General features: G+C 33.3%; 1 protein-coding gene across 2 annotated transcripts in view; it reads left to right on the top strand.

Annotated features, from left to right (window-relative positions):
• The window catches only part of LOC108908487 (homeotic protein empty spiracles), a 72,248-nt gene that overhangs the window by 36,827 nt on the left and 9,864 nt on the right, over nt 1–25,557 (top strand). Inside the window, exon 2 of one of the 2 annotated variants that reach the window (XM_018712547.2) lies at nt 12,118–12,275. In XM_018712547.2, coding sequence (XP_018568063.1) covers nt 12,118–12,275 — 158 coding nt within the window. Of the gene's footprint in view, nt 1–12,102; nt 12,276–25,557 lie in introns of both variants that reach the window. The other variant, XM_018712537.2, reaches the window with a different exon arrangement.

Below are 25,557 nucleotides of genomic sequence, written 5' to 3'. Positions count from 1 at the left end.
CGCGCTCTACCCATTGACAATTATCAGGGAAAGCCTGTAATTCAAGAAAAATAATATAAATCACTTTGTACAATATTTAAGATACATTGATCGAAAATGCTGTTAAATGCTAACAAGACAACTGTGTCAGACCCTTCTTAGGGAGCAGATATTAGCTACTTCACAATATGGGGAACGTTCCGCTTGTTCGGACTGTTATTTCACGGCAGTTGTGGCCGTCGTGCCCTATTTCGACCCTGGTAAATGGCGTGCTGAACCCACTGCCACCTTGACCTCACGCTATGATAGATGGGAAGCCTAAGTTGGTTTAGCTCTAACTATGAAGGTGACACATAAAGCGACGGTCTTGCCGTCGAGCTTTTATGGAGAGCGGGATACCGGTGTGTCTCCCCGTAAAAACAAAGCATGAATCACTGCACTAATATTAGAGAACGGGTTTGCTGGGTGTGATTTTTCAAGAGTGCAGTTTCTCACTGCGAATGCGACGGGAAAATGTGACATTTACAATTAATGTTATATTTTTTAATAAGCATTTATGAAAATCCTTCCACAGTTCTATATTTTTCTTTATTCAAATTAATTCTAAAAAAGTTTATAAGTATACGTTCTTTAATGCGTACGTACGTTAAACAAATAACTAGATATTTGGTATCATTAATTGGAATCTCAGTTTAATATCTTTCTTGTGAAGTGAAAACTATATTTTAAAAAAATCTATCGTTTCTATTGTGTATTCAATAACGTTTAACTTCTATAACTTATCAATTTTGAAGACATTACTATTTATATTCGGGGAGGAAAATTTGCTTCCTAGTAATCAGACTATACAAAAGTCGAAGCTTTAAATAATTTTCTAAAACATAGGGACCCGAATCAAATTCGGCTCAGGAGAGTGATAGGAATTATAACGGGACACTGTCACTATTCAAGCTAAGGCTTGTAGATAGTTCAGTCTGCAGAGGATGTGATTCGGCGGACGAAACTTCTCTTAGGTATATCCTGGGCGAATGCTCCTGGGAAAAACCTTTTTGGAACCCAAGCAACTGACAAGTGTCGGCAAGAAAGCATTTGGACTTTGTAAAAAGGACAGAACTACTTGCTGAATAGGTTCGAACAGTGGGACGCACAATAGGCCTGACAAGACCGTGGTGCTATGGGACTTGAAGAGAACCTAACCATAGGTAAAGAAAAAGAACAACTTGCAAATGAAGCAACTTTAGAATAAGGTGTAGTTGGCCTAATTATATTTTGATCTTAATAGTGTTGATGTTAATAGTTAATATGTGGTAAGAGTTGTACTCCTTCAATTAAGTGCACCCTGTATAAAGAGTGTTCATAAATGTTTAGTTAACATTTTTTAAAAATTAGCCATTTAATTTTATGACACTTGTATGTATCTGACACTTTATCATTTTTAAAAATAATGTAACTTTATGTCATTGGAAATAAACATTCCTTGAAAATAATATTTTTGATTCCAAAATTTAGTGCTTTACTTACTTTTTATGAGGCATCTGCCTTTATTGTAATTTTTTAATTCAACTCATTTTTAGGTATTGATAGATTAAAAGTGTCTAGTTGTTTTCACCATTATAAAATATGAGTATTAATTTTTCGACAGCTACATTAATTTATGAGTCACAAAATTTATTTAAACATTTCCAAACGACAAATAATTTATTTCGGTTCATAATATTTGTGTAAGCAATAATTAATTGACTGGAATATATTAATATTTATTAATATTATAATAGGTATATAAAATATATTTGAAAAGTCAATGAGATTAAAAAAATATTGGATCAAATGCTCAATTATTTGTTTCAAAATTCTTCGAATTTATTACTTACAAATTTAACTAAATTTATTTAATTCAAATCAAAGGCAATGGAGTCGTTTATTTCTTTAAATACATAAATATTTTGTGATGGAACACCTATTTACATACTAACTATATATTTATTATTTTCATATATCCCAAGCGCATATTTTAAAATAGTTTATTTTTAGTTGCAACAGTGAATTCCTGTTTAATTAATTTTGTAAACATGTAGATATCATAGAAAAATCCCTATGTGAATTTCTAATATCCTGGAAATAAAATGTAGAAATTATTTTTAAAAATTGTAGTGTAGGTATTATACGAGTATGTACGTAAATGTTATCAAACATATTAAAATTTACTGCCATTTGATCAAAATTACTTTCCGTTTTCTTACATTTCCGACGAACTGTCAATTCAGAGACGTCCGTGCCTCCCATGTGTGCTTACTGTTGTATTTATTTGTGTTCGCAGATTGTACTTTTATTTGAATTTATCGTTAAGCTTCCAAATAATCAGTGTTTCTCAACGTTAATCATCTGTTAACTGTTGGTTTTGTGGTAAGGAAGCAAACACTGATGGTTTCTTCGATATAAATTACTCGAACTATTTTAATTTAGAAAACGGCCTTTTCGTTAGAAGACGATAAATTTATCGTAGACTCTACTTTCGGAGTGGTCAACGAAACGAGAATGGATGAAATTATTCAATCCGTTTTTGTTATTTGCAATTCCAGGAATAGTTTCCAAATCACGAAGCTGGCAAATTATAACATTTTTGCTTAACATGTTCGACGTTTGGTGACACGGTACAGAGATACTGGCAGTGTTTGTAAAGAGAAGACAGCTGGAAAAAAGAGTCAGTTTTAACTGAAGATAAACTGGAGGATGTTAGAGAGCGTTTAGTCTTCTTAGTGGATACATAAATTCCTAAAATTATCGTACGTTGTCTGCGCAGGATGCACTACTTTATATCTTATTAAAATAGGTGTTTGGGTAACAATATCCGGCGAAGGACAATTGAACCTATTTTCTCTGAAGATAATGTTAGTGTTGAGCGTGATAGACAAAATATTGTCCAGCCATTTTTAAATCAGCTACATGATGACGAATTGCACAGTGGTTACTTTCAAGAAGATAGGGCAACAGCAGATACAGCTAACACAGGACTGGAGTTCCTAAGAGAATTTTATGACGATCGCATTATTAGTCGAGGCTTATGGCCACCAACATCTCCGGACTTAATTCCCTTCGATAATTATCTCTTCGGAACATTAAAAAAATCCATATCCAAACCGTTTACATACAGTGGATGGACTAAAGGACGCCATAACAAATAAATTAGCTAATATTGTAGAAAATTAATTGCATAATGTAACAGTTTAAGAGTAGATCTACGTATGTATGCACAACGAAGGCAAACATTTTGAATATTAATTATAAGTAAATTGTGATTAAAAATATTAAATATTTATTTTCATTTCTATGTTTAAATAGTTATTACAAATTATTACTTTTAACTTTAAATCAATAAAGCAATTAAATTTTCTTATAGGTAACATGTTTTATGTTAGAATTTAAGAAATTTTAAATCGGATTCTCTAAATGAGGAAAATAATCGTAAATTCATTTAAAAATTGTTGCCATTACTTTGAAGTTCGCATAAAAAACAGGATAGATGAATAATTGTTAAAAATCGTTCCTTATGCTAGTTTTGAGGTTAATAATAATATTAATACCTAATCATTTTGATATGATGCATTGCTTTAACAAATTAATAAACCCCTCAAATTAATTAATACCGAAATTCTGCTTTTTGTGATGTATTTTTGTGATTAAAATGAACAAGTGACCCTATTGCCACTGCACTTAACCCGCCACTGAACGAAGTAAATCACTGTCATTGTTGCCAACTACGAAGAGCGAAAATAATGGGAGAGCGGCACACAAAATATTTGTAAGTAGCGGCACCTTCAATCCTTCTGGATCTCTCTGTACTTTCTCTTGGCAAAGTTATTCATCATTTTAATTTGTAAGTGTTGCGAGAAACAACTACTCCGAGTTCTATCTTTCACAGTCTAGTTAGCCCTTATCAGTGAAATTCGACCAGTATAAGGCGATTATCATTAACGCTCGGCCCTAGCCGAGGCATTACGGGAAACAATAAGCTCTCTCCGGCAACGAGGCACGGCTCTTCCCTTGCCTGTGCATGGCGTTGGCGATTTCACAAGTCAATTAGAGCGGTTGCGTGCTCGAGCGCCATTAGAGTTAGAGCTCGGCCGATTGCTGTGATAGCGAGGTGATATAGCGGCGGGCAGGATCGCGGTGTCCGTATACGTGTTCATTATGTGAGAAACGGACCTCGCAGCTTACATCCAATCTATCGTGCATTATTATTATTGTATTAACTGCAAATTGAACTTTAGAGCCTTCTTAAAAATTACAGGTTATTTCCATTGCGGTCGGGACGGGCGAACATTGTTATTTCAATTCATTACCGGCGTGCCCGTTCCCCAGAATAAATATTATGCGAAACGAGGGGATCCGCGTATTTTTTTTTATGTTCGTTAACCAGCGTACCTACGCAGGTTTAATTAACGAGTGGAGCTGTGATTTGTGATTTTATTTTTGGGTCCTTACGTAAATAACAAAGACCAAAACGCATGGTTTCCAAGGTATGGACCCTCAAATTAAAAAAATGTATACAGGGTGTCTCTAAAGAGTCTACACAAAATTCTACTATACGTTTTTGGAGCAAAATAAGACAATTTAAATAAAATTACCTTAGTACACAATCTTGAACGCTAGATGGCCATGAAGGATCAGTTTTTAAATTTTTTTATACGAGGGCTGCTCAATAAGTCCGTGACTTTTTGAATTTCCCGCCTCTTAATTGAAATGGCAACACTGCTCCTGTCAACAGGCAACCTCCTGTCTAAATTTGAACAAGCTGCGTCATTTAGTTTGTGTTTGGCAGCCGTTGATAGCATACTACCGCGCGTTTTGAGAAGAAAATGGAAAAAGTGAATTTCGTGTGCTCATTAAGCATTATTTTTTGCGGAAAAAAACCATCACTCAAACCAAGGCTAAGCATGATAGATATTATGGGGACTCTGCACCATCCATTTAAATGGTAAAGAAGTGGATTACTGAATTTCGATGTGGCCATACAAGCACGGAAGATGCCGAACATTCTGGACGCCCAGTTGAGGTCTCTACACGGAGAAAACTCAATTAATTAGACAGGTTTGCTAAACCATTTTCTATACCAGATATCAGATAAACAATAATCACAATGGTGTTTCAAGTTTAGGTAATTATTTTACTTTCTTGAGATAATATTTCACGAATTATTAATGATGCAGTATATCGAATACTACTACGTGTTATTATTATAATACAATTTTCAGTAAAGGTTATTAGCCACATATTTAATTTCCCAAAATATAATGAATATAAATCGGGTTATAATTCAAATACGCCAGAATATTGTTACAATAACACCCTTTAATAATAACCAACTATCAAACCTTGATCGGGTCTTATTCGGCAATTGTCGATGTCAAACGGTATTGAAGGAATGAACCTACCACCTGACTGCCCTATTCTTGCTATTTTATTGTGGGACTAGCTAAGTGAAACACGTACACGCGCCATTTTATGCATGCACCTGTTGATTGTTGGTTCTTTTTTGTCGTCAGTTTTAAATACATTATGGATGCAAGTATTAGTATAGATCAAATTCTTATATCTTGGGGGTTAGAAGACCTCATAGATGTGTTTAAAGGTAAGTTATTGATTTTAACTATTTTCAGTATAGGTAACGTAGGTATTTGCGAAAAAGTATTTTTCATGTCATTTCAACCTAGACAAAATTCATTAATACGGCAGTTTCATTTGCATAAATAATTCTTATTTTGTCGTAGTTTTTGTTTTAAAGTAATACAAAATTGTAATATCTTGCTAGCTTAGTACAGTTCCTATATAGGTAGGTACCTACAGTAAATTACTTTTTAAGTTTCTACTTTGACTCTAATGTTTTAAGTTAAGATTAGGCTTTTCGTTTCGTTAACATTTTAGTAAATAGTAATAGTTAGTCTACCTTTTGCTAATATTGCATGAATAAACCGAGATGGGAAATACCAGTTTAAAAGCGAATTCTACGTCACAAATTAACAAAAAAAGTTTATATCATCTTCACTCTCATTTTTATTTCTTCAAATTTGTCACATGTTTACGTACAGTAGATCATTAAAGGCTTTATATATACAGGGTATCCCGAAAGTAAACCGCCATAATTTAATTCCGGATTCTACGTCGAAAATAATACTAGTTTGCTATATAAACCATACTTCAAAAATGCTTCTTTATGAAAATACAGGGTGTTAAAGTTTTATTTAAAAAAAATAAATTTATCAAAATAAACGTAACTACTTTTCATAAATTGAAAATTTTTTCAGTGTGTATATTCATATTACAATATTTGACTTGAACAAAAATGTAAAGTTAACATATTGTTGATCATTAAAAAAAATTATGAAACATAATATTCTGTTTTTTAATAGTTTCTGACAATTACAATATGGCATAATTTTAATTTGCTGTACTTTTCTTGAGATAAAATGAATGATCATTAAAAAAAATACCCATTTTATTTCAGATTGAAGTAGATTTCAATGAACAGTTCCCTGACAAAATTGATATCATTTATTCAGCATGGCCAAAAATTGCTGAAGCTATACTATTGGAAGCCAAACAAAGAAAAATTTCAGTTGTTGAGTATTCAGATGTTGGTAAGATATAAAAAATGTTATTTGTGTTTTAACGTGCTAATATATTCTTATATACTTTCAGATCCATTAGTTCTAGCTGCAGTGACATTTCCCTATCTGTTTAACGTTATTATATTGAAAGGCTGGAGACCAACTCGAAGTGAGGTAGGTATCTGAAAGCTTTCTCATAAACGTTCAGGTACATTTTTTTCAGGTTATATTTATTAACTCATTTAATACCGTTTTTGATAGACCTGAAAAATAAGCACATCTGTAAATAATACCTACTTTTATGTGAGTTTTATAACTTTTGTCTTTCTTAAAACACGGATTTATATTCGTACCAAGTTAAAAATATACAAGTAGAAAAATGTATTCTACTTGATGTTTTATTTTCCCATAAAATATTGGCAATTGTTAATGTGAGTGAAGTTTCATATATCACAGTTTATTAATTTTGTTAAATATAAATATATACAAGTTGAGCCATATTTTAATTATAAAACTTCTGAACACATGGAAGTTACAGAAAATGTCGAATTTTCGATATAAATCTGTTTACATACTATATAAATGATTTCACTTTTATTAACATTTGAAGTTTACTAATTAAATTATGACCCATTCTAGATTTATGATCTCTGTTTATTTTATTGACTTGTGTCATTTTTCTCTGTCTTACTATACATAATTTAGTTATAAACATATTGTGACTGATTTTTGATCTCATTGATATATTTCCATAACTTATAATAATGAATGTATTCTACTGTTATTATAAATATATATTATATTTTAAAATAAACGTATTTTTTTATAGATTAGTTTTAATTACCTATATCTATCGCATATCTCTGTCTATTAAACCATGATTTTGTGATTACTATTTGGCATTTTACTGTGTACTGTATTTTGTAATAACTGATATAAAACTTTATAATACTGGGTAAGTATTACAAAATAGATTTTTTTATTGTAGTAGGAATCATGATTTATTACCCTAACTTAAAAAGTAAATTGCAGTAATTATACAGAATACTAATAATCACTAGCTTAAATATTAATGATAATATTACTGGCATATAAATATAATAATACAATTGCATACTAGTTATAAACTAAGTAAATTGCAGTAACTATACAGAAAACTAATAATCAATAGCTTAAATATTAATGATAATATTACTGTCATATAAATATAATAATACAGTTGCATACTAGTTATAAACTAGTATTAGCAAACCCTGGAATATAACCATAAGAAAGTGTCTCATTGTCACATATAGTATACAAAAATTTAATTGAGGTAATAATAATTTTTATAACCATTATATGAATTTTTTCTCAGTGTACAACCGAAACAATGGAAAAAATTCACAATATGGTTTTAGCCGATCGGAGATTGAAAGTGAGAGAGATTGTGGAAGCCATAGGCATCTCACATGGCTCGGTGGTTTCCATTTTGAATGATCACTTGGGTATGAGAAAGCTTTCCGCAACCGTGTGACAATTTCGCAGAAATGTTTAGCGTTGTTCAACCGCAGTATGGACGAGTTTTTGCGCCGTTTCGTAACCGTGGACGAAACGTGGATCCACCACAACACACCGGAGACCAAACAGCAGTCAAAGTCGGCAAAGGTGGGTTTGTCAGCCAATAAAGTCATGGCGACCGTTTTTTGGGATGCACGCGGTATAGTCCACATTGACTGCCTTCAAAAGGGGAAAACAATCAATGGCGAATATTATACCAACTTATTAGGTCGATTCAATGAGGAATTGAAAAAAAACCACCGCATTTGGCCAAGAAAAAGTTCTTTTCCACCAGGACAATGCAAGGGTGCACACATGTGCAGTTTCCATGGCAAAAATCCATGAATTGGGCAAGAATCGCTCCCTCATCCGCCCTATTCACCAGATTTAGCCCCGAGTGACTATTTCTTGTTCCCAAACTTGAAGAAATAGCTCGGCGGAAAGAGATTTGACTCCAACGACGAAATAATCTCACAAACAAATGCTTATTTTGATGACCTCGGCAAATCATATTTTTCGGAAGGGATAACAAAAATTGGAGAAACGTTGGACTAAGTGTATAGAACTCAAAGGAGACTATGTTGAAAAATAAAATAACTTTTTATATAAAAACCTGTTTCATTCAAAAAGACCCGCCCTCGTATTATACCTAAATATAAAACGGCTTATTTGCTAAAATTTGGTACGTTAACATAGTTTTATGGGATGGAGTCGTCAAAGCTATGAAAAATTAGCCTTCTGTTCTTTGTAATATTAAATTATATGAAGACGATGTTAGAAATGGTTTAAAGGATTTAAATTGTAATAAAAGTGGAGGTCGGGACAATATACCACCGGTTTTCGCAAAAAAAAGTTGAATTTGGCATTCCCTTTAACATTCCTTTATAATCAATCACTTTCTACAGGATCTTTTTCCTACTAAATGGAAAAGGGCCTGTATTATATCTATCTTAAAAATGACCAACGCAGTTTTATAAATAATTATAGACCTATAAGCTAACTTTCTGTTTTTGCGAAACTTTTATCTATGATCACGTATATTCACTGGTTAAAACACAAATTATTGCTGATTCTGAGCAACATGGACTTTTTAAAAATAGATCTGTTGAAACTAACCTCATGGTATTTTCTGAATTTATACTAGACCATTTGGACAATCAAGTTCAGGTTGATACGGTCTACACCGACTTTAGTAAGGTCTTCGATAAAATTGAATCTTGTTGAATGGGCTTGTTGAGGTCGGTGTGGGTGGCACCTTGCTGAACTGGATGGAGTCTTATTTAACAGACAGATCACAGTGTGTCGAAATTAACGGATTCAAGTTAAATTTCACTATGATACCCTCAGGGGTACCTCAGGGATCGCACTTAGGACCTTTAATGTTCATAATTTATATTAATAAAATTATAGAATGCCTTAATTATTGTAGTTTGTTAGGATATTATGATGATTTTAAGCTATTTTTACCTATTCGTGACGTTACTGATTTTCTAAAACTTCAGAACGATCTTGATGCTTTTGCAATCTAAAAACAATAGTTTGTTTATTAATATCGACAAATGCCATATAATCACTTTTACTCGAAATAAACAACCTTTCCCATATCAACATAGTATTAATGACTTAATTGTAAATCGAAAAATGAAATTAGAGACCTCGGAGTGATTTTGATAGTAAAATGTTATTTGATGCCCATATTAACAAACTAATATCTAACACACTTAAGATGCTGGTTTTCATTATGAGGCAGTCGAAACAGTTTACTAATTCTAAAACTATATTGCTTTTATATTACACGTTTGTATTTAGTAAAATTAATTTTGCTTCAGTTATATGGAATCATTAATATAATATATACAGGCTGTTACAAATTCGCTTTTCTCTGCAAGGATCTCGAAACGGTAAGAGATACAAACTAGCTTAAATGGGGACAAAGTTGCGTAATCAGGGGACCAACATTACGCCTCTAAAAAATTAAGGGTAACATGATTAGTTTTCAAAATATTTGAAAAAAACCGAAATTTGGGTAATCCGTTTTTGTTTAATTTCAGCCTTTTTGAGGTGATATTGAAAAGAGAAGAACACTTTCTCACGGCCATTTTTTGCCCTCCATCGAATGGCATAATCAATTTTTGTATGTAACGTTTCATCTCTCCAGGACCATCATCAACTTCTGTTTTCTAAATACGACCGTAGAAATGTTATTACATTTTTTGCAAGCCTTCATGACCCCCAATACTGTATTGCCTCAGCCCGAACCAGATTTGAACATTTTGTCTCGAAAAATTCAACTTCAGTGTATTCGTTCCAAATTTATCTAAATTTTTTATTTAGATGTCTTTGTTTATTGAATTATCGTACACTGTAAGTGTCAGGGTCTAACCCTGAGAACTCCATCTAGTTATTTAAACTATGTTAACCTAAACTTTAACAAAAATTAAGTCAAAAAAAGTTAATATACAACAACAAAGTTATAACAAACTTTAATTAAACATAAAAAATTTGTAAACGAAATCTTTTGCTTTAAAAAACCTACACTTTTTTTAACAATGTTCTTCCATATCATACTCCACAGACAGGCTTCCTAACTTATACTACTGAAGACAACTACTAATTATTAGTTCTTGTAAAGAGTGAAATAAGAATTAAAAAAAATTGAATTGAAAATGTAATAGAAGAGGAAAGAGTGAAGGATTCCGCATAGGTATATGTTATATGTGCTTTTTCCCTGTTCGTTCCAGAAAAAGTGGATTTAATTTCAGAATTGTCATTCGAATTTAGTAAGTTTAATTTAAAAAAAAACATTATTTATGTTTCACAGTAATCATTTTGGTCTAGCTGAAAAAGGCACATCACTCATCACTTAGTTTGCATTTCCAAATATCGTTTTTGGGTCCAAATATTATGTCCACATGCAAGTCAAATTTTTGTAATTATGTCACTAGATGTAGATTTATAGTTCAATGCCTAGCAAAAAAGTCAAGGTTGCATAACAAATAGTTGGACTTTCAAAACAAAAATCATAACGATCAAGAATAGTTTTGGTTTGCACAGATGGCAAGTTCCTTCTCACTCTGTGGGTGTATCCAGTATATTTAAAATTCCTTTTGTTCAAAACTTATGTAAATTCGCTTGTTAATTTAGTTTCGAGAGGCACAACTGGCATTTTTATTATATGGTCTAAGAACCCACGTCAACCTGCATACAAATATTGGCTGATGACTAATTAATACAAATTTGACTTTAATTCACCTTGCCTCAACTGCACTGGAAATTCTGGGGATTGACTTTAACCAACAGATGAAAATATAACGAAACATATAATACACGTAATTAATATTAACACTTGTATCGAAGAATCTTGAATTTTATCACGAAACCTTCATAAATTATCATAAAATACTTATTTCTATTAACAGGAAAAGCACAATGTTCGGTAAACACATTTTTGTATTCTTCAGCATGAAGTGAGCATTCTGGAGGAATAAAATTTGTTGTTAACACGTGTGTAATGTCCAGGCACGTGTATGACGACAAAATTTCCGAGAAACAATTAGAATATAAATGAGGAACTTGTATTTTGTAGGCGCGTGTTAAATTTTGGTAATTGTGATAAATTTGGTAGGACTACATTGTATACAAATTGTACAGATTATGGATTATTATTAGCAAGGGTACATTTCTTTGGTCAGTAACTTTTGTTAAGATTTGTCCTTCATGGTATAGCAATATTTTTATTATATAAATAATAACAATTACAAATAATTACACTGAATCAAAATGACCAAGACTATATGTATTTAAACGACAAGTGCTTATAATTTTTACTAGGGCGTACTTACATGGCCTGTAAGTCATCCAAAACACTACTCTCCTGCAAACCTCCGTCTGTACTGTCTCTTTGTATGGTCTGCGCAGTCCAAAGGTTTATAGCTTTGCATTCATTTATACCTAATTGTACAGGAAACTATTTTTTCAGGACCTGACATCCCAGGGTTTCTGCTTCAACCCTTCAGAAAACCAAAGAGGATAAGGACGGCCTTCAGTCCGTCTCAATTGCTGAAGCTAGAGCACGCTTTCGAGAAGAACCACTACGTCGTAGGAGCCGAGAGGAAGCAGTTGGCGCAGTCGCTGTCACTGACAGAAACGCAGGTAATTTTCCTTCAATCATGTTATTCATAGCTTAGGTTATTATCTATAACTAAAGATCTGATTTTTCAACTACATTCCATATCTTCTTGTTTCTCACGTAATCTTTCAAAATATGACCAATTTACTACATTCATGAAGCCAAAATCAAGGATAGTAGCTATAACTACAAAATGATTAAAAAGTACTTGATTTCCGGTTTCTAAATGCGTAGTGTGACTGAAATCATTTATTGAATGCGTTTAAAAAGCTCCCAGACAGTGGTCATCCCAGGTATTGCTAATTAAATTAAGTTTAAGTATTGACATTTGTATTTGTGACAGTGTTACATAGTACTTGTATGTCAATTTTTAGTTATCAATTCTATTTACTGTTTTCAATTTCATTTCAGAAACATTTTGAACGCTTTGCATGTTTAGATTTCTAGTTAGATTACCATATCATGAGAAATGTGTCCGCTTAAAAATTTTGGATGCGCAATTGCTAAAAAAAACGAATTCTGGGACCTTGACATCAAAGAAGCCGACATTAAGTCATACCTACTATTCTAAATATTCTCATAGCATGCTAAATTTTATAAGTGATTTTATTTAACCGTACAATGGACGATTTTGGTAGAATACGCGTATGGGATGCTTAAAAGAATCGGGTAGATGCAAAAATGTTCACGATGATTCGTCCTCTATAACAGATTTTTTTAAAATGATTCCATAAAGTTCTTCAGGACTTTTATTAATGTTACCAACAACTTCATAAAATTCAGACAGAAAATGAAATGGAAATAGAACCGCGTATATGAGTTTTTGAAGATTTTATCGGTTTCAGATTTATTAGTTTTGATTGTTGTTGATGGCTTCTATGTGGATCATATTTTGTTCATTTTCATGCAATTTAATATGAGCATATATTAATTTATGACCTCGTTTTCGATCTTACAAGATTTTCTTATTTTTTCTCATTCATGATAGACGTCGTATTACTAAACTCATATATTTAACTAATATGTGAGGTCTACTACACAGCAGAAAGATATCAGGTAATTTATCATCTTCGTTGTCATAATAGTTAAAGTTCGCTTATTTGCTTAGAAATATAAAATAGTTTAAATACAAACGTATGTTTATAAAGACAACTAATGGATGTTTTTCATTCACTTGTTCAAACTTGAAGGCGATTTTACTACATTGTAGTAATAATTATGCTGCAGCTCCAATGGTACACTCAATAAAACGTCTTAGAAAATATGATATTCACAGCGCAAGCGATATATTTGTGGAGATTTCCAAGCCATTGCTATTATCTTGGGACAGCAATCAGAATTTACTAAGTATCCATGTGTTTACTGTATTTATGAGACAGTAGAGACAGGAAGAATCACAGATCTGAATCCAGGATGTCTTAACTTACTCAAGATCCATCCAAATCCTTGCTCCCTCCACTACACATAAAACTTGAACTAATAAAACAATTGGTTAAAGTTTAGGACAAAGAAGATTAATGTTATGGGTACCTGGTAGATAAATTTCCAAAAATCAGCAATGCCAAATCGAAAGAGGGTATATTCGATGGACCTCAAATTCGTAAAATGTTGCGTGATGAAAATTTTATATCCAAAATGAATGAAACTGAGACTAAAGATTAAAACATGCAACACAAAGCTTTTTGGTTAATCGCAAGTGTCATAATTATAAAATTGAGGGAGAATTTCAGAGAACTTGGATTTTGTGAGTTACCTCGACAACATAGGTAGTTGCAGTGAAGAGCAATGTGATCGATTTCACCAAGATTTAAGGGAAATCGGGAAAGGTATCAGGTATAATTGGTACATAAATAAGACTACTGTTGGATGTTGAAAGGGTAATGAAAAGTTAAACACAAAAAGAGAAAGAGAAACCCATTACACAGATCTTTTGGAGACAAAAAAGGTACCTCGTTGATTAAAAAACTACCCAACATTTTTATACCAAATCGCGTACCTCACTGGTATATTCGTGAAACACCCTTAATCACGTTCAAATAATGGATTTGTTGAGCATTTTTCGAAAATGGTTAGTGCTAGCGCCAAAATGACTTCAGACTTTTTACAATAATAGGGTCTGATCAAAAGAACATACCGTTTTTTGGTTTTGTGTTTGTTATTAGATCTATTTCTGCAGCAGTTGAGGACTGATTTGACACTATCAAAAGTGTTTGACCAATTAATTCGTGATCTTCGGTTCGCTGAAGTACGTGACAACTTAAAATTTTTCTATTGCATTATATACAGGGTAATTCAGATCTTATCAAAAAAATTAATGTAGGTACAGGGGAATTTTGGAAAAACAAAAATGAAAAAGGACAATTCGAACATGATTTAAAAATATACTTTTGCATGATACTGGAAACTGGTCCACTATAAGACCTGACCTTAAAGCATACAGTCTGCGACTGGCACAACAGCAAAGTTTAATAAAAAAATGAACGGAAAAAAAGGAAAGAAATAAATAAAATTTTAGAACACCTATTTTATTTACCTAAGCAATGTTTAGACTTTCTTAAAAGGGTAATATTGGTTGCCTACAATTAAAAGAAATTAAATATACATATTACCATACCGATAGCAGTAAATACGAGTAGGTAAAAAAGGCAGTCTAGAATCGAAACGCACACGCGACACCTAAATTGTCTATTTTGAAGTAATTTAGTTTATTGTTATTGATTATTATTAAGACCTCATACCATTTTCCCTCCCCTATCCCATTGAGTTTCACAGTGATAGACCAAAAACCAGTTTTGCCCAAAGGTGAGTCCATTAATAATTATTTTTTGTTTTGATAGTTCATTTTTTTATACAGTCCGCTATCTCTTCGAAACAAGCAAATCCAACTGCTTTTCCCGCTATTGTTATTATTAATTAATAAAATTAATTTGTGATTTTAATTAATAAAATAATTTGACATGATGTTACAATAACTGTTCAGAATTTTGTCCACCGACCTGTAAACACATTTGGGCCCGCCTTACCTAGTTTCTACGAACTAACACAAGTGTTGTCTTGCTTCACCATAATACAAATACTTCGCCATAACACAAATGTTGTCTTGCTTCACCGTAAATTAAAACGATATCCATCAACTCCCAGTTGCTATACACGTAAGCCATTTTTGACACTTAAAAAACTAATGTAAACACTATCGCAACGACGATAATACTAAAATCCGATTTCAGTATTCGGAATCGCCTGGAGCCACATGGGCGAATGACGCTAGAGACAGTAGCCCAGCGATGTAAAGGTTGAAAATACTACAATTTCAATAATTTTTTCTCGGAAACTATAAAGATTTTAAAATTTTTTTGGATAAGTTGTTTATAAAGATTTTCATCTTCCAATCACAAATTTTTATTTCCTACAGCAAAAATATGGTCTGCTTTTAAAAGGATTACCGAGTAAATCAGGCCTGTGGGAAGTCACCTTATTCGAACTGTCCCCGCGTTTTATCCAATCATCTAACCCTTCCCGCTATATCGAAAACCTGCCGGCGAATATTTGCGCATAATAAAAATTAATAAGAGATTATGAGGGGCCCCGTCCGGAATCGTTATTATTTTAAGCAGTTGTGCCGCCATTCAACTGTTTGTATTCCTAATTGGAAACGTGTGGTTGGAAGTTTTCAGCGCATATTTTAATGAAATGTAAACACTATATGTGCGTACTGTCCGGATTATGTTCCAGTTTTAAATCGTTCCGCGGTATAAGCAATTAAGCGATTCGCGTGTTTTGCAATTTTTATTTGCCCTCGTCTCGGGATATTTGCCCTCCCCTGGTTGTTCGGTTCACACGTATACGCAGCCATAGAGGGGGTAATATTCGACAGTCCCATCAAACATGCATTTCGAAAAAAACGTGTTAGAAATATATTTAATTTGACTACAATTCCGTTTTATACTTTTTCAAAATAGGTGCACAAAATTATGTAAATTAAATACTAATCAACTCTTAAGATGTCACATATTTTGTATGAAAATTTTAATAAGGCTTTTCAAGTATTTTTGCAATTTTTATAAAAGTTATAGAAACTGTCTTGGGGTACCTAATGAAAAAAAAAATATTCCCTTCAACATGGATTTTTACACATACAAAAACAATGATTGCACTTGGAGTTGCAAAAGGAATGTAGACACGAAAATAGTACAATTTTGAAATAACGACCATAATCAAGTGCAGTCATCAAAGAAATTTAAAAGAAAAACAAATATTTATTATAAATTTTTATTGTTACACAAAAATTTTATGTAAAATTACACACTACATCACTGATTATTTTAACGCCACTACAGGCTATGTAAAATTACATAATACAAGTACAGTTACATTAAACATGTAATTTTCCACTTTTTGCGAAATGCACTCGGCTATTTTAACCGTACAGTGTTAACTTCTCTTTTGTTCTTCTTCAAATATGCTTTATTTTATGATCATGGTGAGATAATTTGATATATCTATACAATATAGAAAAATAAATCGACTGAGAACCAATCAGCCTCAGCACCAAAGATAATAATTCGGTATTTAAAAATAAAATGAAAATTTTTGTAACATTGAATAAAAATTAAAAGTAGAAAAAAAACAAAAAGAAACAAAAACAAATTAAAAATTAATAAAAATAAAAAAAACAGGAAAAAACCTTTTAAAGAATGTTACCTTGACACGGTAAAAGGGCTTGTCTTATAACGAGCGTTCAAATAAAAACGTGGTCGAAGTTGGCTCTGACACATTGGACGTAGGGAGTAGCTTATAGCGACCAACTTAACCTCACTTCTCAGCAGCTGTCAGTTTCAATAACGTTAATGACTATATAACTTTATTTTAAAGAATAATCGTGATAACAATAACAAACAATTAAAGGAGCTGCGGAAAGTGTCCCCCTCCTTGTTATAACAATAAATTAAAGTAGCTGCTGAAAGTGTCCCCCTCCTTGTTCCAAGCACTTTTCACACCTGTTCCTCAAAGAATTAAAGACATTTTCTAAGATGCTCGGGGTATTGTTAATTTCACGAATCTTGTTTATAAGTCGAGCCTGCAGATGGTTTAAATCAGGAATAGGCAGTTCAAAAATAGTGTTTTTAAAGTAACGCCACAAAAAGAAATCACACGGCGTAATATCACATGACCTCGGTGGAAATTCATGTTCAGCATTGAGACTTATTAGTCGATTTTGGAAGACTTCCCTCAACATATTCATCGTCTCGCCTGCCGTATGTGCTCTTGCGCCATCTTGTTGAAAGTAAAAGTTTGTAATTTCGTTTTCTTCCAGCTGGTTAACAAAAGGAGCGATAATTTCTTCTCTATACCTTTGCGCAGTAAGAGTACCATTAAAAAAAATAGGTCCATAATTCCTCCTTCGATTGAGAGCACACCAAACTCCAATTTTTTTAGCGTGTAGAGGGCCCTCGACAAAAAAGTTATCTGGTTTTTCAGAAGACCACATTCTCATATTCTGTGAGTTTACGTAACTACTTAAATGAAACCAGGCTTCATCAGAAAAAAAGGTGATATTATGAAGTTCACCGTAGTTGTTTAAAAACCATTCACAAAATACAGCCCGTCGCGGAAAATCAACTTCATGAAGTTCTTGCTGACAAGTTAAACGATAGAAGAACAAACGCAAATCTTTTTTTAACACTGTGTGGCAGGTACCGACTGATACTCCCACCATTTGTGATAAAACACGTACAGAAGTTCTTGGCGCATTTTCCATTATTTGTTGGACATTTTCTTTTAATTCTTCAGTCCGCATTTTTAGGTCGGCCGCTTCCTTCTTTTCTTGTGTCACTGCCCGTTTCACGAAAAACATTAACACAACGCTGAACTGCACTTTGAAAAATTTTGTACTCAACAACGCCGGGAAATTGATTTTGAAATTCTATGAAACATTCCTCAATAGAATACTTCCAAATTCCATCAATCTTGCGTCCATTTCTAAAGTAGGACTCTATGATAAACACTTTTTGTTCTTGAGAAAACACCATTTTAAACGCTTTTTAAAACGAATATATTCAAATTGATAGCGGCGATATAGCGCTTTGACAGATGACGTTTAAGTTCATTTGCTACGCTACGCCCTACGTCCAAATTTTCAGAACCAACTTGACTACGTTTTTATTTGAACGCTCGTTATAAATAATGATAACGAAATGCAATCCATCGAATAATTTCGGTAAATATATAGATTTTGAGTCTGTTTTTAACTGAAATTGTTGAAATATTTATAATTAATTGTGGTTAGGTTTTTATGGACATAGCATAGGTTAGAAGCTTCAGAAATACAAAATATTAGCTCCAGAATAGTGTTTTCAAAGAGTCATATTCTTCGGTTTGGAAAATATCCTTCGTTTAAAACTTTCTAGCTCAGATTTCTCGGATTTGAGGTTAGATATTTAAGAATAAGGTTAGGGGCTTCAAAAATAAAAAATATGAGTTCCAGAAAATAGTTTTCAAGGACTTTTATTCTTTGGTGTGGAACATTTATATATTTCTAGTTCAAGTTTTTAGAATTTGAGGTTGAGTTTTGAGAGTTTGGGGCTAGGTTTTGAAGGGTTTGAGATTAGGTTTTTATGGGTGTAGGTTTATGGCTTTAGAGTTAGAAAATATAAGCTCAAAAATATAGTTTTCAAGTAATCATATCCATAGATTTAGAAAAGAGTCAGTGTATTACTTTGAGGTTAGGTTTGATGAATTTGAGGCTATATTATTACCCCACAACTGAATCTAAACAAGCATACCAAACAACTAGCACACTACACCATACATGCAACAGCAACACACCGGGTCATGTAAATTCATAATTTTATTCGATATTAATATGTTATAGGTATAGAACCAACAAATAAATTCGCTTTAGAAATTGAAGATAAATAAAATATTAAGTACACATTTTAGATATTTTATAGGAAAGTAACTCACACTAACAGAGTGTGTGTGAGTTTTTCCAGGAGTTCACGGAAAAACATGACAAAGTTGGAGGCATTTTTTGTAGTGGAGCATAGATATAAATCAGAAAAAACCAAACCTTTGCACAAATCCGCATTTATTTGAATGAAAGGAATTGATTCAACATTTCGATAATATAATTGTTACCTTGAATTGTTGAGAAATAGACCAAAATAAATGATTTTTATTTAAGAAGCATAAGTTTTAATCGGAAACAGTCTTTTTAAATGTATAAAAGAAGATTCCCTATAACGTGAAATAACTTTTCTTTTGTAACAAATTTTACATAAACAACATAACATCTATAGGTAGTAGTGTACTGAACAAAATTATATCGAATTTTCAACAATTGTTCATTAACTGATCGATTTAATCTCTGATATGCATATTGGCATATTATACCTAATAGTAACTAAAACGTATTTGTTGTCCCACAGCAAAGTCCAAACTGCGCATTAGTATCTGTTTGTATAGTCTTTCAAATCAGTTGAACATGTAAAAAACACCTGGCAATAAAATTTAACGACTTTCATAGGCATTCCTAAAAAAGTTTACCGCTAAAGGTAAAAAATTATAATAATTTGTATATAATGTGTAGAAAATTTCTATTATTATGTTCATTTGGCCAACAACATATTTTAATTATTTATGTCCTCAAATTATTTTATTATCTTGATGGTAAATTTCGTATTGTTCCGTTTCAAAAAGTCTCCAAAATGCCATGTTGTAATAATATTATTTCTCCCTTTCGCAATAATTGTAATATAAATTAAATTAAAATTACCTGAATCACCCAAATTCCGCATTGCTGCACTGCACTGCTGCCACTGCTGGGCAATTTGTCAACCACTTGTCAACAGCTGAGATTTATTGCCCAGTGGCCCAATGCAGATGTGTTTGTATTTCGTTTGCCCGCGCTCGCAGTTCGACCAGACCTGTACTCATAGTATGGCTAAATAAATATGGGAACAAGTTTTTCAAATATTTCAATGCCGGATATCGGAAAGACTTTACATAAACTTGTGTTGCCCCTACATGGAAATATTAACAGCGAATTGAGTGATTCTTATGCAATTTGTTTTGGTTCTTTTAACTAAAAATTATGTTGGTAAAATATTTTTTTGCTAAAATCTTAAATTCACTCAAAATTCAACACCAAAATTGTCTTCATATTTCCAGCTCTGTATTGGAGAATAATCTCCAAGAACGAAGCTGACATATTAATGACAATTCGTAAAAATAATGACAACTAAAACCCGCTATGGTGTTTATTAAACAAACAATACAAAAACGAGTTTTTACTTTGTATCATTGACAAAAATGGCATATTGAATCGTATTATAAGTTTCTCTAAATCAGAATACGTGATTTCTGCAATGGGAGGCAAACATTATTAACATTTTTAACTCTTCATCTTTAAAATGAAAAAATTGAAGCTGCTACATGCGCATGTCCCCTGAGAAAATTATGAGCAGATTAGTTTAAGAGAGGGGGTACTTTTTTTACATTTTTGTTAATTCAGATGCTTGTTTTCTATGTCATAAAGTAACATCTGTAGGAGGTACTAAATTTCAATAAAGGGGTTTCAAACATTTTTGTCAACACTGCCGTCCCTTAGGGTCTAAAAGACGCAACTCATTATACAAGGTGTCTCATAATTAGCTGCCAACCTTGAACAGGCCGATTTTTTTATTGAAACTAAGTAAAAAAGTTCATATGAACATGGGTCCGGAAATGCTTCCTAAGGGCACAGGGACCCATTGAAGAGGGAGGAATGGAAATCATTTTTTTGCAATATCTCTCAATCGCGTTGTGATAAATGAATGAAATTTGGTATACACAGCTAAATTTTGATGAGCAATTTGATGGACTAATCCATTTATTTCCACAAGGTCCATTGGGGTGGGTACGGGGGGGCCCTTGGTACTTTGCGTGTGTAACTTTTTCATCTTTGACTTTTTAACAAATTGGACAGCAAATTCCGTTTTCCCGAACTGTTTTACGTTAAAAAGGTACTCTTGTTTCAAATCGTTATCTTTAACGGTTTCTGAGAAAATCGCTCTTGAATTAATCCCACTTTGGTCAATTTCATAGTAATTTAAACAAAAAAAATTTTTTTGTTTAAATTTAATCTAATTTTAATAAAAAAATAATAATAAAAAATTAAATTAAATAAAAATTAATCCTTTAAATGGAAAAGAGAGGAAAGGAAAATTATTATTATTTTTTTTTGTTTAAATTACTATGAAATTGACCAAAGTGGGATTAATTCAAGAGCGATTTTCTCAGAAACCGTTAAAGATAACGATTTGAAACAAGAGTACCTTTTTAACGTAAAACAGTTCGGGAAAACGGAATTTGCTGTCCAATTTGTTAAAAAGTCAAAGATGAAAAAGTTACACACGCAAAGTACCAAGGGCCCCCCCGTACCCACCCCAATGGACCTTGTGGAAATAAATGGATTAGTCCATCAAATTGCTCATCAAAATTTAGCTGTGTATACCAAATTTCATTCATTTATCACAACGCGATTGAGAGATATTGCAAAAAAATGATTTCCATTCCTCCCTCTTCAATGGGTCCCTGTGCCCTTAGGAAGCATTTCCGGACCCATGTTCATATGAACTTTTTTACTTAGTTTTGATCATAGAATCGGCCTGTTCAGGGTTGGCAGCTAATTATGAGACACCCTGTAATTGAAGTATATTTTAAATTTGATTCAAGAAATTCCTTTTACTATGCAGATCTCTTAGGAAACCACGTTAGCAACTCCTGTTCCTTTTTCGTTCGTTTTAACGAGAAGAAACGTCGAAATTTCGTCGCACCGCAGATGTTAAGTACACCCTGTATCAAACGTCAAACCCTGCACCCTTCAGGCGCCCTCAGCTCCGCTCGCCCCAGGCCGCTGATTGGGATGTGCCGCCCTGCCTCTCCCACTTAATCCCTGCCAGGACGCCCGATGACAAACGACAGTCGGCGGCGCGGATTAATCCCGGCAGGCCGCGTCAGCCCGGTCGATAAAGTAGCGCGCGCACCGCAAATAAACTATCAATTTCGCACCGTACCGGATTAGCATGACAAAAACCCGACTGGGAGGGCCGACCGGGGACGAATTGAAGGGACAATTACGAAGGGGAAGACGGCGGATGTTATTGGCGAAGGGGGATTCGCGACCGTTTATCGCCATCTTGGCGGAGCGGCACCGTTGAATGCGGATCTCGTTCCGAATTCGGGCCTGCATCTGTCCTGCGAGGTTCTCATGCCTAATTGACTTCGCACTTACCGCTGATGAGTTATAGCCGCGAAGCTTAATTCGTAAATTATGGAATTATGGCGTCGGTATTTTTGGACGGTGACAGGTTGCCGTTGGAAAGGCCAGTAAATAAATGGTTCGGTTCTGCTACAACATCGGGGAAATAATAATATTTTGGTACCTACTAAGGTACATATATAGGGTGATTTCACTATAAATACAGAAGTTGCAGGACTATGTTCATTACCAAAAAAGAAGTAGAGTTTGCTCTAGAAATGTTTTCCTGCGGGACTCGGTATTGGAGAAAGAGGATGAACTTATTTCTGCAGTTTCTGTATTTAAAGTGAAATCACTCTGTATAATGTCAAGTCCCGAGATCAATGAAATTAAACGTAGTTCATATATATGGTGGCCAAATGAAAACGAAACAGAACCATTTTCAGAAACTGCGTCAAGATTGTAGAAAAACGCTCAGACCCGTCAATTTTAGATTAAAGGGGGACATTCTTTGCTGGTATTTTTGACTCCGCCACTTTCACCCCCAATCAAGGGTCAGCATTACCCCAAAATATTTAAATGGCATTGGGAATTGAGTAATATTTCTTTTGAAAGCTCTTTGCAACAGACTTTAAATTTTATAATTCCGCTCAATACTTTGAGAAATAATTACATTTTAAAATTTAAATTATGATTAGTTGCTTACTTACTACTTAGTTGATAAAATGTTCAAATTAATGACCGCCCGCTTCCATACAAGAATAAATATTTTGTTCTAAACGTTCGCGCACATTCCGAAGCATTCCCGGAATGATTCGACGGCATTCGTCGACGATTCTTAGACACAAATCTTCCAGCGACGCTGGCTGTGTTTTATAGATTTTACTTTTTAGGTATCCTTACAAAAATAAATCAAGGGGCGATAAATCCGGTGATCGTGGAGGCCGCTCAATGCTGCCTCTTCTTCCAATCCAATTCTGTAGAAAACGTTGCAACTGACGGACAATTAACGCATAATGCGGAGGAGCACCGTCCTGTTGAAAAATCAAATGATCTTCATCATACTCTGGAATATTTTCAATAATATCAGTCAAGGCAGGGTCAATAGCGCCTTCCAGTAATTGCAAATACATTTGGCCAGTCAAATTATCAGGTAGAAAAAAAGGACTCACCGAAAATTCCAGCCCAATTCCAAACTCTTGGGTTTGAATCGGACCAATAGCGGCAATTGTGACGATTTACCGTCCCGTTCAAGAAAAAACTGCATTCATTAGAAAAAACAAATGTTAAAAAGGAACTGTGGATCGTTCCCTGCTCGCTCACTCATTATTTCGCAAAATTGCAAACATCGGTCATAATCATCCTGATGAAGTTCCTGGACTAAATGTATTTTGTATGGATGGAATTTATTCTTCTTCGAAATGGTTTGTATGCTAGTTCGATTGATCCCAGACACAGATGCCTGCTGCCTCGTATGTACTTAATGTAGGAACAAGATGAACTTGTCCCAAAACTGCAACTTCACTAGCTTCATTAACTATAGGTTTTTCAATTTCTCGTTTTATTTTATTGGTTACGTTCCCTGTCTCTTCAAATTTTTTTACTAACTCTAGAACAAACTTCCTCCTGACATGTCGATCTTGATGTTGTTCATTAAATAGCTGAGCTGTTCTATTCGCACATTTATTGTTCATAAAGTAAAGCGAAATGATAGCTACCCTTTTCGCAATGGAATAAACCATTGTGTTTAATTTTCAAAAACACAATTAAATAAACTACCAACCAACGCTTCCAAATAATACTAGAAAATAATTTGGAATCCACTAATTTCACGTTCATTGTGTGTATAGCATTCATTTCCGTTTTTACAATTGTGTTTTTTTTTTACGAAAGTGATAACAAATCGCCAAAAATTAATGTAACGCAAGAAATACTAAATTTATACCATTGACGTACTTAATTCGAATGACTGACATTTTTACCGTTACTAATTGTTTGTACAATAAGTTTCAACTTTATAATCAAAATTCTTAATAAGTATTGGGTGGAATTATAAAATTTAAAGTCTGTTGTAAAGAGAATTGTAAGAGCTTTCAAAATAAATATTACCCAACCCCCAATGCCATTTAAATATTTTGGGGTGATGTTTACCCTTGCTTGGGGGTGAAAGTGGCGGAGTCAAACATACCAGCAAAGAATGTCCCCCTTTAATCTAAAATCGACGGGTCTGAGAAATTATCTACACTCTCGAAGCAGTTCCTGAAAATGGTTCTGTTTCGTTTTCATTTGTCTACCCTGTATATTAGAAAGTAGGAGGCTGGGACGGAAAGTGATATTTAAGAGTTGTACTTTCCTGTTCAAATTGTGCGTGTATTGTGATAATTGAAAATATGTAAAAAATCTACCGAAACTTTATAATTCTCTTTTGGATCGAAAATGTAGATCTTTTTCTTATCGTTGAAATTTAATCGGAATGGCATTATTACCATTTGAAAGTTGACATTTTTTTAAGAATTTAAAAAAATGTTCTACGGCCAACAGGAGCCGACAATTTTTTTTTTTTTTTTCAAAAAATTGCTACGACGTCATCTATTAATATTAAGGTCTGAAATTTACGCGTTGTAGATGAATCCTTTTACTTCAATATAAAAAGTAGTTCGCAATGTTTGACCCATACTTTTTTACAGTCAACTTAATTTTGATGGGCCCCGTAAAATGCTGGTACCGCTCTACACGTTGATGCTACAATCAATTTAAACGTTTTCATTTTTTTAAAAAACACAAAAATAATGTGTATCTAAGTAATAAAATTTTACACAACCCCAACCACCCCTGAACAAATTACGTTTATTAAGAAAAAAACGGTGAATAGCTTCACTGCTGGGCGATGGTAACCATGACCACCGCTGTAAACACTTTACAGATGTAGAGAACCCACATATTCAGAGATTCATAATCGAATTTTGCAATTTAACATTTCCGTTTTAATGTGTTTCATAAAGCTAATCTATATAATTATCTAGATATTCTAGATAACATATTTATAACTATATTTTAAATTAATT

This window comes from Anoplophora glabripennis, unplaced genomic scaffold, assembly GCF_000390285.2.
Source record: "Anoplophora glabripennis isolate ALB-LARVAE unplaced genomic scaffold, Agla_2.0 scaffold29, whole genome shotgun sequence".
Classification (NCBI taxonomy): domain Eukaryota; kingdom Metazoa; phylum Arthropoda; class Insecta; order Coleoptera; family Cerambycidae; genus Anoplophora; species Anoplophora glabripennis.
The sequence above is the reverse complement of the archived record's forward strand: the minus strand, read 5'-3'. Positions and strand labels throughout refer to the sequence as shown.